The sequence below is a fragment of the Hypanus sabinus genome, chromosome 19 (assembly GCF_030144855.1).
Source record: "Hypanus sabinus isolate sHypSab1 chromosome 19, sHypSab1.hap1, whole genome shotgun sequence".
In the NCBI taxonomy this organism is placed as follows: domain Eukaryota; kingdom Metazoa; phylum Chordata; class Chondrichthyes; order Myliobatiformes; family Dasyatidae; genus Hypanus; species Hypanus sabinus.
Window position 1 is genome coordinate 74,231,293 of NC_082724.1, and position 13,998 is coordinate 74,245,290.

A 13,998-nucleotide genomic window follows, 5' to 3' on the forward strand; every position below is an offset into this window, starting at 1 on the left:
GTGAGGAGTACTGAAAGTGAGTCATGGTGATTGTGAGGAGTACTGAAAGTGAGACATGGTGATTGTGAGGAGTACTGAAAGTGAGTCATGGTGATTGTGAGGAGTACTGAAAGTGTCATTGTGATTGTGAGGAGTACTGAAAGTGTCATGGTGATTGTGAGGAGTACTGAAAGTGAGTCATGGTGATTGTGAGGAGTACTGAAAGTGTCATGGTGATTGTGAGGAGTACTGGAAGTGTCATGGTGATTGTGAGGAGTACTGGAAGTGTCATGGTGATTGTGAGGAGTACTGAAAGTGAGTCATGGTGATTGTGAGGAGTACTGGAAGTGAGTCTGCTGGTCAGTTCAGAGCAGTGGTGTGTGAAGTTACCTACACCATTGGGATCTTTTTTTTGCCTCTCATGGCTCACCTGGGCAATTTACTCCCTTCTGTTGTTTGAGGGACCTCCTTTGCCATCTTGGCTCTTCAGTATCCAGGGCCTCAGTCTGTAGTCCTTCCTCACTGGGCCAAGCTTCAGAGCATCCCTCAGCATGTAGTCCTGCATCCCGGAATGGCAGCATTCCCACCTCTCTGTGTTGGAAGACAATATGAGTGGAGATGGCGGGTCAACACGTGCGATTTGCGTTGCTGCTGAAGGCATGGTGGGATTTTATGTATTTATGCACATTTTTTTCTATATTCGTACTTTCACTTCTGTTTTTGTTTAATATATCTCTATATTCTTGTAATTGCTGAATATTGTTTTTCTTGCATGTCATGCCATCACATCACAACAAATTCCTAATATAACTAAATGTATATGGCGATTAAAGTTGATCCTTGTCTCTTCATTTTGACCCAATTGTTTAAATGATGACAAACTACATGAAATCAACATCTCCCTAATTTGCATCGAGCTGGCATTGCGGATTCCCCAAGCCGGTGCTCACAGAAGCTGGAGAGCTCTCACCTCCGCCTGTGCACCTGCAGGTTCCACGGCCGACACAAGCTGTGTTCTGCAATATGTTCACAGAAGGAGAGGTGTGAAGGTAACTGCTCGCACCTCCTGAGGCTCTCACACCAGTGGTTTTGCTCACAGCTTGCAGATGTAATCACTGCAGGGGCAAGTTTAGTTCCTGGGTTGACTTCCTGAGCAGAGGTGTTGGTGTCATGTGTGAATACAGTGAACTTATATTTGTCTCCTCTGAGCAAAGAAGGTGAAATTGCAACTCATTACAGTCGCACCAAGCTGTGAGTTTTGGAGTGAGGGGGGGGGGGGGGGGTCATTTTCTCAGACAGCAGCACTGGTTCCAGAGCGATCAGAATCCACTGATAACTGCAGTGAAAGCCAAAGCAATTTTCTTTCAAAATTCCAAAAACCGCTGGTGGAACTTAGCAGGTCAAGCGGCGTTTGTGAAGGCAAATTCATAAAACAGGGAACATTACAGCCGAGTGCTGGTCTTTCAGCCCACAATGTTGTGGCAACCCTTTAGCCTATTCTAAGGTCAGTTTAGCATACCCTCCATTTTTCTACTGATGGTCAGTGTCCCATGTCCCTGCATCAGGACTTGTGTAGGGTCTCGACCCATCAATTCTCGCGTTGTCTCCACAGAAGCTGCCTGGCCTGCTGAATCCCTGCAACAGTTTGCTTCTCCTCCAATTCCAGCATTTGCAGACACAATCCCTCTCCATGCCCCTACGCCGTGCCCCCCCTTGCACACCTGGATGGTAGGTCTTTGATGATGGGTGCTAACTTCCTTTGACAGTGTTCCTTGTAGATGTGCACAAAGTTGGCGAGGGCACCCCCCCCCCCCAATGACATTCTGGGCTGTCTCCACCTCATTTTGTAGGCCTGTCCATTCAAATGCACTGGTGTTCCATACAAGGAAGTGATGCAAACAGTCAGTATACTCCACACTGCACACCTATAGAGTTTGTCAAAGTTTTAGAAGATATACTAAATCTTTGCAAACTTCTATGAAAATAGAGGTGTTGTCATGTCTTCTTTGTAATGGAACTTGTAACCTGGACCCACAACAAATCCTCTGAAATGATTAAAGGCAGCGGTTTTAAAATTACTGATCCCTTGATGAGAACTTGCTCATGGACCTCCTGTAGTCAATAATCATCTCTGTGGTGTTGCTGCCGTTGAGTGAGAAGTTGTCAGTGTGGTCCGATTCAGCCAAATTTTCAATCTTCGTCCTGTATGCTGATTCATCACCACCTTTGATTTGGCCTACAACAGTGGTGTCTTCAGCAAACACATTGCCTCGTGGTGCAGCTGTGTTGATGGAGATTGAGGAATTGATGTCAGTCCAAACTGACTGGGGTCTGCATGTGCAGAAATCGAGGATACAGTTGTATGGGAAGGTATTGAGGCCTTGGTCTTGGAGCTTATTGATTAGTTTTGATGTGATGACAGTGTTGAATGCTGGGCTGTAGTCAATGAAGAGCATCCTGATGTATGCATCTTCACTGTACAGATGTTCCAGTGTTGAGTGAAGAGCCAATGAAATGGCATCTGCTGTGTGTCTGTTGTGCCGGTTGGCAAATTGGAGTGGATCCAAATTGCTTCTCAGGCAGGATTTAATATTCCATTATAAGCCTCTTGAAGCACTCATCGCCATGGACAAAAGTTCTTCTGGAGGATGGTCAATGAGGCAGGTTATCATGTTTTTCTTGGGCACTGGTAGAACAGAAGCCTGATTGAAGCAGTTGGGTACCTCAGACTGCTGAAATGAAAGCTTAAAGATATCACTGAACACTGCAGCTAGTTGATTAATGCTCGTCTTCAGTCTTTGGCCAGTTCTCAATCTGGGTCAGATGCTTTCTCCACCTGAAGGGTGCTCTCCAGGGACTGAAATCACAGGGTCATTAGAGGAGCTGTGGGAATTTGAGAAGGTGTCTCCATGTTTTGTTGGCCAAAGTGAACATAAAAGATATTGAGCTCATCTGGAATGGAAGCCTCATGTCACTGTTTTTACTTTCTAGGAGGTGATAACATTCTCTGATTTATGTTTGATCTGGAATTGCCATTTTGCGTGTGAGATGGCCTTCCAAAGACTGCCAGACCTGAACGCCACTGATCTGGCCTTCAGCAGATTGCAGATCTCTTGGTTCATCCAGGCAGGCGTTCCCAACATTTTTAAAGTTATCAACAGCAAGGAATTCATGGACCCCAGGTTGGGAACCCCTGGTCCAGGGTTTCTGATTGGGGAAGGTTCTGAATGAACTTGTGGGGACACACGCATCTACGACTGGTCTTATAAAGCCGTGATAACTATGGTGTATTCATTCAGAGTTTCTGATGAGTCCTTGAGTCTGGCCCAGTCCACCAGCTCAAGGCAGTCCGGTAGCCACCTCTCTGCTTCCTGTGGCCAACTCAATGCTGTTCTTACCTCTGGAGCCTTGCCCTTGCCTGTATGCATGTAGGAGAAGGACAGCTAGATGATCAGATTTTCTAAAATACAGTTAGCTATGGAACGGTATGAATTCTTGATGGTAATGCTGCAGTGGTCAAGTGTGCTGGGACCTTTGGTGCTGCAGGTAATGTGTTGTTGATAATTGGGCAGAGCAAGCTTGACTGAAGAATGATATGAGAGACGTCAGGGTAGTCTGTTTCATGTCACTCCATACATTGGGTGTTTGCTCAACACTTGCCTTGACAGCATGTGATGATCAGGATCATGGAAGGGGACTTTCTTGGTAAGCAGAATGGATGGCACTTAATCATTAGATTTTCCAAGTGGGAAGAATAAGAGTGTGACAAGTTAGTTCTTTCGCTGAAATAATGGGCTGGATTGACTCTTAGGCTGTGAGATTTTCTAATACACTTGAGTGAATAAGGTCATGGTCAGTTGTACTCATTGAAAGGTTAGTTGGGCAGCTTCTGGGTGAGTGTTATAGTCATTTGTGTTATCAGGTGTTCGTGGTGGGGGTGAACATCAGCCAGCTTACCCCTCTTAAGCAACACCACCCCTTCACTGTATGGATGTCAGTTGTAAGTTGGCTCGTGATGCTCTGAAGATATTCCCACATTTGTGAAATCCTCTTCTGGATAGCTGGGAGAGGAAAAGAATAGGGGAAAATGGGTGCAGCTAAAGGTCATCCATTCCCTCAAGTTTGCCCCTTCATGTCTGACTAACCTGCTCCTCTGCATCAGATCCCTGTGACCCTCAGTTTCCTGAACAGTCATATCTACCTCCACTTGAAAGACTTCTGAATATTTCTCATGGGCTAGCTAACATAGGGAAAACTAACCACAAGCCTTCTACATTACTTCCCTCCATTTCTGAGTTGCAAACGATCTAATTGCTAAAGCATTTAATTCCGATTTGTGTTCTATTGAAACAAAATGCAATCATATTTCACTTTTCTTGACCATTATTCCCAATCCTCGTCTGTTCCTCCACTTTCTGTACAAAGCTAATACAGCAGGCGTTTTGAACTTGTTGACACAGAATGCTTATACCTTCCCAGATTGAGCCGACGTCAGGACTACAGGAAGGCGGTACCATGCTCACCATCTCCGGTTCAAACTTGGGCCAGCGATTCGAGGACATCCAGAACATGGTGACAGTTGCGGGCATCCAGTGCCGTACTGACCCACTTTATTACGAAGTCTCCACCAGGTCAGTCAGTTGCTGTTGTGATTCTTCACTTCTTCTGTCTGGGGAGCACTCAGGATCTCATCACTTAAATCTTTACATTTTTGTTGCTCATTGACAAGAGATGGACTTCTCTGGCAAGTCTAGCATTTGATGCTCATCCTACTTGCCTTGGGGTGCTGAGCTGCCATCTTGAAGCACAGGTGAAAGTATTCTTATGGCTTGGGAGTTCTGGGATTTGGATACCTTGTGAATGAAAGACCAGTGATGTGCACTCAGAGGCCAGTTTATTAGGTATGCCTGTACACCTGCTCACTAATACAAATATCAGCCAATCATGTGGCAGGAGATCAATGCACAAAACCATACAAGTAACTGTTTGAGTGTGACTATATATACGATTTGCTTATATACATAAAGTGAGGCTGGGTGTGGGAGTGTCTGTCCACAAAGTGACTCTGACAGGTAATGAAAAAAGTGAAAGTGACTGTTGGCAAAAGGAACCTCTTTGAAGTTACAGCAAGGGATCTGAATGCACAGTAGGACAGCGACTGTGTAGGTATGAGATAGGGAGAGTAGGTGTAAAGTGACAGTGCATAGGGATGAAGTGTACTGTGTGGCTGATGTGTATGTTGTGCTGGTGCGGTGGTGGAGCTGTGGAACATGTAGGAATTGTTTATTTTATTTAGAGATAGGGAATCAGAATCAGAATTATTATCACCAGCATGTGTCATGAAATTTGTTAGATGAGCAGCAGCAGTTCAATGCAATACATAATCCAGCAGCGAGAGAAGAAGAAAAAAAACATAAAATAAAACTTAATAATAAATAAACAAGTAAATCAATTACGTATATTGAATAGATTATTAAAAATGTGCAACAACAATAATACTGTATATTAAAAAAATGTGGTAATGTCCAAAGCTTCACTGTCCATTTAGGAATTGGATGGCAGAGGGGAACAAGCAGTTCCTGAATCGCTGAGTGTGTGCCTTCAGGCTCCTGTATCTCCTACCTGATGGTGACAGTGAGAAAGGGGCATGCCTTGGGTGCTGGAGGTCATTAATAATGGACACTGCCTTTCCGAGACACTGCTCCCTAAAGATGTCCTGGGTACTTTGTAGTCTAGTGCCAAAGATGGTGCAGACTAAATTTAATACCTTCTGCAGCTTCTTTTGCTCCTGTGCAGTAGCCCCTCCATACCAGACAGTGATGCAGCCTGTCAGAATGCTCTCTCTCCATGGTACAACTATAGAAGTTTTTGAGTGTATTTGTTGACATGCCAAATTGCTTCAAACTCCTAGTAAAGTATAGCCGTTGTCTTCCCTTCTTTATAACTACATCGATATGTTGAGACCAGGTTAGATCCTCAGAGATCTTGACACCCAGGACAATGGTTGTATCATCAGCAGACTTGTAGATGGTATTTGAGCTATGCTTAGCCACACAATCATGAGCCCTTCCAGCCCAGCAACTCCTAACAACCTTGTCCTGATGAAGGGTTTCGGCCCGAAACATTGTCACTACCTCCTCCCACAGACGCTGTCTGGCCTGCTGAGTTCTGCCGGCATTTTCTGTTTTTATTGATTTAACCCTAACCCAGCCATGGGACAATTTACAATAGCAAATGAACCTACCTGGTACGGCTGTGGAACGTGCGAGGAAACAGGAGCATTCCACGGTGTGGATGTACAGAGACTCCGTACATTGAACTCTGACCTATAGCACTGTCCTGCTAACCACTAAGCTACTATGGTGTCCTTTGCCTTTACCCTTTTAACACCAGCGTGACTATCATTGTCGCTGTTCCTCCATGGATACAAGTATCTATGCACACAACTCAGGTACATGTTAGATACGTAACTCATCAAATATCATTGTGCAGAAGTCATAACTTTTACGACTACAATTCAGATTTTCTCCTCACAACTGGGTTCAGTCCTGAGAGTGCCCTTGCACTGAACAGTTAGGATAGATTTCCTGGAATTAATATTGGTTTATTATTGGCACGTATAACTGTGGAAGGACTTAGTATTGCAGTTCATCTGTACAGATCATTTCAAAGCATAAGTGCTTTGTGGTAGGACGAGAGAAAAGCAGTAAGTCAATTTCAAGTTCAAGTTTAGTTTAGTCATTCAACCATGTACGTGAATAGAGCCAACATTCCTGTGATGATTGATGGTGCATGGATGATGTCCTGGAGCCAGGCACGGAATGCAGAGTATCGATAGTGTGCTACTGAGCAGGGAGACAAAAAAGTGAGAATTTGGATTTAAAAGAGCAGGGCAAATGTAATAAATAGATCTGCTGGGGGCAGATTACAAAGTGTCACTGCACTCTTATTCCAACATTCCTGGCTCGTGGTTCAGTGAATGGAGTATGTGTCGGCTCCTGTGAACACCTCTCCAATGTATGAGGCTTTATAGCGATAGTAATCCAATGGGGGAGGGGTTGGTGACAGGGGAATCGATTACCAAAATCCTTCAATGGTGTGTTTTCATGCTTTGATCTTCTGCCTGGTAGGATGGGGGATGTCTGGAGTTGATCAGGTCTGTTAACATGTTGGTTGCTTCACCAAAGCAACGAGAAGTGTATACAAAGTCTATGGAGGAGGATGTTGGTTTCATGATATGCTGGCCCGTGTCCAGAACTCTCTGCAGTTTCTTTATGATCTCAGTCAAACCAATTGCCATCCCAGGGCATGATACATCTGAATAGGATAATGTTTATTATGCATCCATAAAAAATCTTAAGAGTTATGCCAAATTTCTTCAACCTCCTGAGAACTTGAGGTGCTGGTGTTCTTTTGGTTGGACTAGGAGAGGCTTTTGGTGATGTTCACCTGGCAATCTGCATTTCTCAGCTCACCGGACCTCTGCATCACTGATGCAACGTGTCAGTGGCTCGCTCGTTGGCTTTATCGACATTGAAGGAAAGTTTATTGTCATGGTATCGTACTATGATGTTGTCTATCTCTTCCCTAAATTCAGAATGAGAATCAGAATCAGGTTTATTATCAACGGCACGTGACGTGAAATTTGTTAACTTAGCAGCAGCAGCTAAGTTAACAAATTAAAAAAAAATAAGCAAGTAAATCAATTATGTATATTGAATAGATCTAAAAAAAAGTGCAAAAACAGAAATACTGTAGATTTAAACAAGTGAGGTACTGTCCAAGGGTTCAATGTCCATTTAGGAATCAGATGACAGAGGGGAAGAAGCTGCTCCTGAATCACTGAGTGTGTGCCTTCAGGTTTCTGTACCCCCTACCTGATGTAACAGTGAGAAAACAGTATGCCCTGTGTGTTGATAATGGACGCTGCCTTTCTGAGACAACGCTCCCTAAAGGTGTCCTGGATACTTTGTAGGCTAGTGCCCAAGATGGAGCTGACTAGATTTACAACCTTCTGCAGCTTCTTTTGGTCCTGTGCAGTAGCCCCTCCATGCCAGACAATGATGCAGCCTGTCAGAATGCTCTCTCTCCATGGTACAACTATAGAAGTTTTTGACTGTATTTGTTGACATGCCAAATCTTTTCATACTCCTAGTAAAGTATAGCTGCTGTCTTGCCTTCTTTATGATTGCATCAATGTGTTGGGACCAGGTTAAATTCTCAGTGATCTTGACATCCAGAAACTTGAAGCTGCTCACTCTTTCCACTTCTGATCCCTCTGTGAGGATTGGTATGTGTTCCTTTGTCTTACCCTTCCTGAAGTCCACAATCAGCTCTCTCGTCTTACTGATATTGAGTGCCAGGTTGTTGCTACGGCACCACTCCACCAGTTGGCATATCTCATTCTGGTACGCCCTCTCGTCACCACCTGAGATTCTTCGAACAATGGCTGTATGGTCAGCAAATTTACAGATGGTATTTGAGCTATGCCTAGCCACACAGTCGTGGGTATAGAGAGAGTAGAGCAGTGGGCTAAGCACACACTCCTGAGGTGCACCAGTGCTGATCATCAGCGAGGAGGATATGTTATCACCAATCCGCACAGTCTGTGGTCTTCTGGCTGGGAAGTCGAGGATCCAATTGCAGAGGGAGGTACAGAGGCCCAGGTTCTGCAACTTCTCAATCAGGATTGTGGGAATGATGGTATTAAACGCTGAGCTATAGTCGATGAACAGTATCCTGACGTAGGTGTTTGTGTTGTCCAGGTGGTCTAAAGCCATGTGAAGGGCCGTTGAGATTGCATCTGCCGTTGAGATTGCATTTGCCGTTGACCTATTGTGGCGATAGGCAAATTGCAATGGATCCATTTCCTTGCTGGGGCAGCAGTTCAGTCTGGTCATGACCAGCCTCTCAAAGCATTTCATCACTGTAGAAGTGTGTGCTAGCAGGTGATAGTCATTAAGGCAGCCCACATTATTTTTCTTAAGCACTGGTATAATTGTTGCCTTTTTGAAGCCAGTGAGAACTTATACCCAAAGCAGTGAGAGGTTGAAAAGTTCCTTAAATACTACCACCAATTGGTTAGCACAGGTTTTCAGAGCCTTACCTGGTACTCCATCGGGACCTTCCGCTTTGCGAGAGTTCACTCTCTTTGACATCGGCCTCTGACAGAGATCACAGGGTCATCAGGTGCAGCAGGGATTTTCACAGCTGTAGTTGTGTTCTCGATTTCAAAGCGGGCATAGAAGGCGTTGAGTTCATCTGGTAGTGAAGCATCGCTGCCATTCAAGCTATTGGGTTTCGCTTTGTAGGAAGTAATGTCTTGCATTCCCTGCCAGAGTTGCCGTGCATCTGATATCGCCTCCAACCTCATTCAAAATTGTCTCTTCACCCTTGTCCTTCCAATAACTTCCATAAGCTAACCATAAATTTGACAAATGGAATGCTATCCCATTTGATAACACCAGTAAGGATCTGTTTGAGTCAGTGCACAGGATGTGTGAGTTTAAAACAAGGCGTGTCAGTTTATCCTTGGTAGCTTCCACTGGACCCTCAACAGTGCCAGGACATCTTTTCACATCTTATGTGCTACCATGCTGTAGGCAGGCGCACGTATATAGCTGGGGTGCCTGATACTTTTGCAAAGTCCTGTAGTAATTTTATATATTGCACTGTACTGCTACCAGAAAAAAAACACATTTCTATTCTAATATGGCTCTCTATTGTGGAATGAGAGTGGGACTAGGGCAGAATCATAGTTGGGAAAAGGGGAAGGGAGAGGGGAGTGAGCAGGAAGCTCCAGAGAGAGATTCTGTCATGATCAATAAAAGCAGTTGTTCGGAATCAAATTACCTTGTCTGGTGTCTCAGGCTGGATGTGGCTGCACCATGACATCTCCCGCCCGGTGTTCCCGCCTGTCCCACACCCATCCCACAGTGCACCACCCTCACCATTCTCGATACCCTTCGCTCCTGCTAGATTTACACACCCTCATTCTGCTCCACATAGACAGATACAGTATGGCGCAAAGGTTTTATGCACCCCAACTAGATATATGTGCTAATACTTTTCCACAGTACTGTACTTGGCCTCAGTGCTATGTTTTGCCAGTATTGTTCCACTTTATTATGGCAGAGAACTTCCTGTCAGTGACTAAGATACAGTGAGGCACTCATCCACGTACACGGGCAGCTAAAGGTGATGGTTTCTCCTGCAGGATCATTTGCTACACAGCAGCCAGTGAGAAAGAGGTGGCAGGCAAAGTTACGGTGAAAGTCGCAGGGAGCGGTGAAAGCAGCTCTATGCAACACTTTACCTATCAGGTATGTGTGAAGTTCACTTGATTTTCTTTATGTAATTTAAAAAAAATCTATTATTTGAATCCTGGTGCTTACCTACAGTTTATGAAGAGTTTGGGATCAGGGCGTATTATAATCCCCTGCTATATAGTACTGTGTCTTGGGCACATGTAAAATAAAAGTTCTGCAAAATGAAGAAGCTTTCAGAAATAATGAAATGAAAAGTTTCAATATACGAAATAATATTATACAGAGCACTAAACAGTAAAGAAACTAAATCAAAACAATTTCTGGTGTGATCACCCTTTGCCTTTGCCAGCTGGTGGTGTAATGGCATCCTCACAGAGCTTCCAGGCGAATGGTGCCGGGTTCGAATCTGGTTGGCTCCTTGCACGCATAGAAACATAGAAAACCTACATTCCAAAAATGTACTGGTTAGTAGGTTACTTGGTGCTTGTAAGTTGCCCCACAATTAGGTTAGGATTAAATAGTTCGGTAAGTTGCCCCACAGTCAGGTTAGGGTTAAGTAGTTCGGTAAGTTGCCCCACAGTTAGGTTAGGGTTAAGTAGTTCGGTAAGTTGCCCCACAGTTAGGTTAGGGTTAAGTAGTTCGGTAAGTTGCCCCACGGTTAGGTTAGGGTTAAGTAGTTCGGTAAGTTGCCCCACAGTTAGGTTAGGATTAAATAGTTCGGTAAGTTGCCCCACGGTTAGGTTAGGGTTAAGTAGTTCGGTAAGTTGCCCCACAGTTAGGTTAGGGTTAAGTAGTTCGGTAAGTTGCCCCACAGTTAGGTTAGGGTTAAGTAGTTCGGTAAGTTGCCCCACAGTTAGGTTAGGGTTAAGTAGTTCGGTAAGTTGCCCCACAGTTAGGTTAGGGTTAAGTAGTTCGGTAAGTTGCCCCACAGTTAGGTTAGGGTTAAGTAGTTCGGTAAGTTGCCCCACAGTTAGGTTAGGGTTAAATAGTTCGGTAAGTTGCCCCACAGTTAGGTTAGGGTTAAGTAGTTCGGTAAGTTGCCCCACAGTTAGGTTAGGGTTAAATAGTTCAGTTGCTGGGTGCCGTGGCTCAGTGGGCTGGAAGAACCTGCTTTGCACTTATTGTAAAAAAAAATAAAATTAAAAAATAACCAAAGCTAGTCCCATTGGCCCATATTCTTCTGAACCTTTCCTATCCATGCACCTGTCCAAGTGCCTTTTAAATGTTCATGTACCTAGCTCACCCACATCCTCTGGCTCATTCCATATACTGGCCATCCATTTGCCCCTCTCTGGTTTCTATTAAATCTCTCCCGCCTTACTCTATCTTTGCCCCTCATCACTAAATGTTCCCCTCATTCCCCAATGCTCCAATGAATGCAGTCCCAACCTGGTCAGCCTTTTCCGTGAGTCTGTCTCCCAGGTCCCAGAAACATTCTTGTAAGTATACAGTGAATTTTCACTTTGAAATGTGATGCAGACTTGGTGTGGGTCTTCAGGGTTCTACACCTCCTGACCAATGGTTTGAGAAGATGGCATGGAATTCAGTCAGATTGAACTTGTGCTGTTTAGCCTGGAGCTGTGGTGAATTTATTTCTTAACCTGCATTAAAGATAATTTAGGCACCACGGTAGCATAAGCATTATCATAGTACTATTGCAGTTCAGGGCATCGGAATTTGGAGTTCAATCTGGATGCCACCTTTAAGAAGTTGTACATCTTTTCTGTGGGCGAGTGGGTTTTCCCTGGGTGCTCTGGTTTACTCCCAGAGTCCAAAGATGTACTGGTTATTAGAAACATAGAAAAAACATAGGAACACAGAAAACCTACAGCATAATACAGGCCCTTTGGCCCACAAAGTTCTGCTGAACATGTCCCAACCATAGAAATTACTAGGCTTACCTATAGCCCCCTATTTTTCTATACTCCATGTACCTATCCAAAAATCTCTTAAAAGACCCTATTGTATCCACCTCCACCACCGTTGCCAGCAGCCCATTCCACGCACTCACCACTCTCTGAGTAAACAACTCACCCCTGACCTCTCCTCTGTATCTACTTCACAGCGCCTTAAACCTGTGCCCTCTTGTGGTAACCATTTCAGCCCTGGGAAAAAGCCTCTGACTATCCACAGGATCAATGCCTTTCATCATCTTATACACCTCTATCAGGTCACCCCTTATTCTCTGTCACTCCAAGGAGTAAAGGCCAAGTTCACTCAACTTAATCTCATAAGGCATTCTCCCCAATCCATGCAACATCCTTGTAAATCTCCTCTGTACCCTTTCTATAGTTTCCACATCCTTCCTGTAGTGAGACAACCAGAACTGAGCACAGTACTCCAAGTGAGGTCTGACCAGGGTCCGATATAGCTGCAGCATTACCTCTCGGCTCCTAAATTCAATTCCACAATTGATGAAGCCCAGTACACCGTATACCTTCTTAACCACAGAGTCAACCTGTGCAGCTGCTTTGAGTGTCCTATGGACTCAGGGCCCCAAGATCCCTCTGATCCTCCACACTGCCAAGAGTCTTACCATTAATACTCTATTCAGCCATCATATTTGACCAACCAAAATGAACCACCTCACACTTATCTGGGTTGAGCATCTGTCACTTCTCAGTCCAGTTTTGCATCCTATCAATGTCCCACTGTAACCTCTGACAGCCCTCCACACTATCCACAGCACTCCCAACCTTTGTGTCATCAGCAAACTTACTAACCCATCCCTCCACTTCCTCATCCAGGTCATTTATAAAAATCACGAAGAGTAAGGGTCCCAGAACAGATCCCTGAGGCACTCCACTGGTGACTGACCTCCATGCAGAATATGACCCGTCTACAACCACTCTTTGCCTTCTGTGGGCAAGCCAGTTCTGGATCCACAAAGCAATGTCCCCTTGGATCCCATGTGTCCATATTTTCTCAGTAAGCCTTGCATGGGGTAACTTATCAAATGCCTTGCTGAAATCCATACACACTACATCTACTGCTCTTCCTTCATCAATGTGTTTAGTCACGTTCTCAGAAAATTCAATCAGGCTCGTAAGGCATGACCTGCCCTTGACAAAGCCATGCTGACTACTCCTAATCATATTATACCTCTCCAAATGTTAATTAATCCTGCTGTCAGGATCTCCTCCATCAACTTACCAACCACTGAGGTAAGACCTGTATCTCTCAATAAATAGTCAATAATTTCCTGGGCTATTGCTACTCCCTTTCTTGAATAAAGGAACATCCGCAACCCTCCAATCCTCCAGAACCGCTCCCTTCCCCATTGATGATGCAAAGATCATTGCCAGAGGCTCAGCAATTTCCTCCCTCGCCTCCCACAGTAGCCTAGGGTACATCTCATCCGGTCCTGGCAACTTATCCAACTTGATGCTTTCCAAAAGCTCCAGCACATCCTCTTTCTTAATATCTACATGCTCAAGCTTTTCAGTCTGCTGCAAGTCATCCCTACAATCACCAAGATCCTTTTCCATAGTGAATACTGAAGTAAAGTATTCATTAAGTGTCTCTGCTATTTCCTCCGGTTCCATACACTTTCCAGCTGTCACACTTGATAGGTCTTTAATCCTGCCCACCAAGGCCTTCTCATGCCCTCTTCTGGCTCTCCTAATTTCCTTCTTAAGCTCTTTATAATCTTATAGATCTCTAACGTAACCTAGCTCAATAGTTCACAGAGACTTCATAGATAATCCCTCCATGGCGTGCACCTTTTCTGCAGCCGTGACACTATCTCTGA

At 44.6% G+C, this 13,998-nt stretch overlaps 1 protein-coding gene across 8 annotated transcripts in view; it reads left to right on the forward strand.

Moving 5' to 3' along the window:
- Positions 1-13,998, forward strand: part of plxnb1b (plexin b1b) — a 411,056-nt gene that overhangs the window by 323,168 nt on the left and 73,890 nt on the right. For all 8 annotated transcript variants that reach the window (XM_059944759.1, XM_059944752.1, XM_059944755.1 and 5 more), the window contains 2 exons: positions 4,459-4,610; positions 10,196-10,301. In XM_059944759.1, the coding sequence (XP_059800742.1) occupies positions 4,459-4,610; positions 10,196-10,301 (258 nt within the window). The remainder of the gene's footprint in view (positions 1-4,458; positions 4,611-10,195; positions 10,302-13,998) is intronic.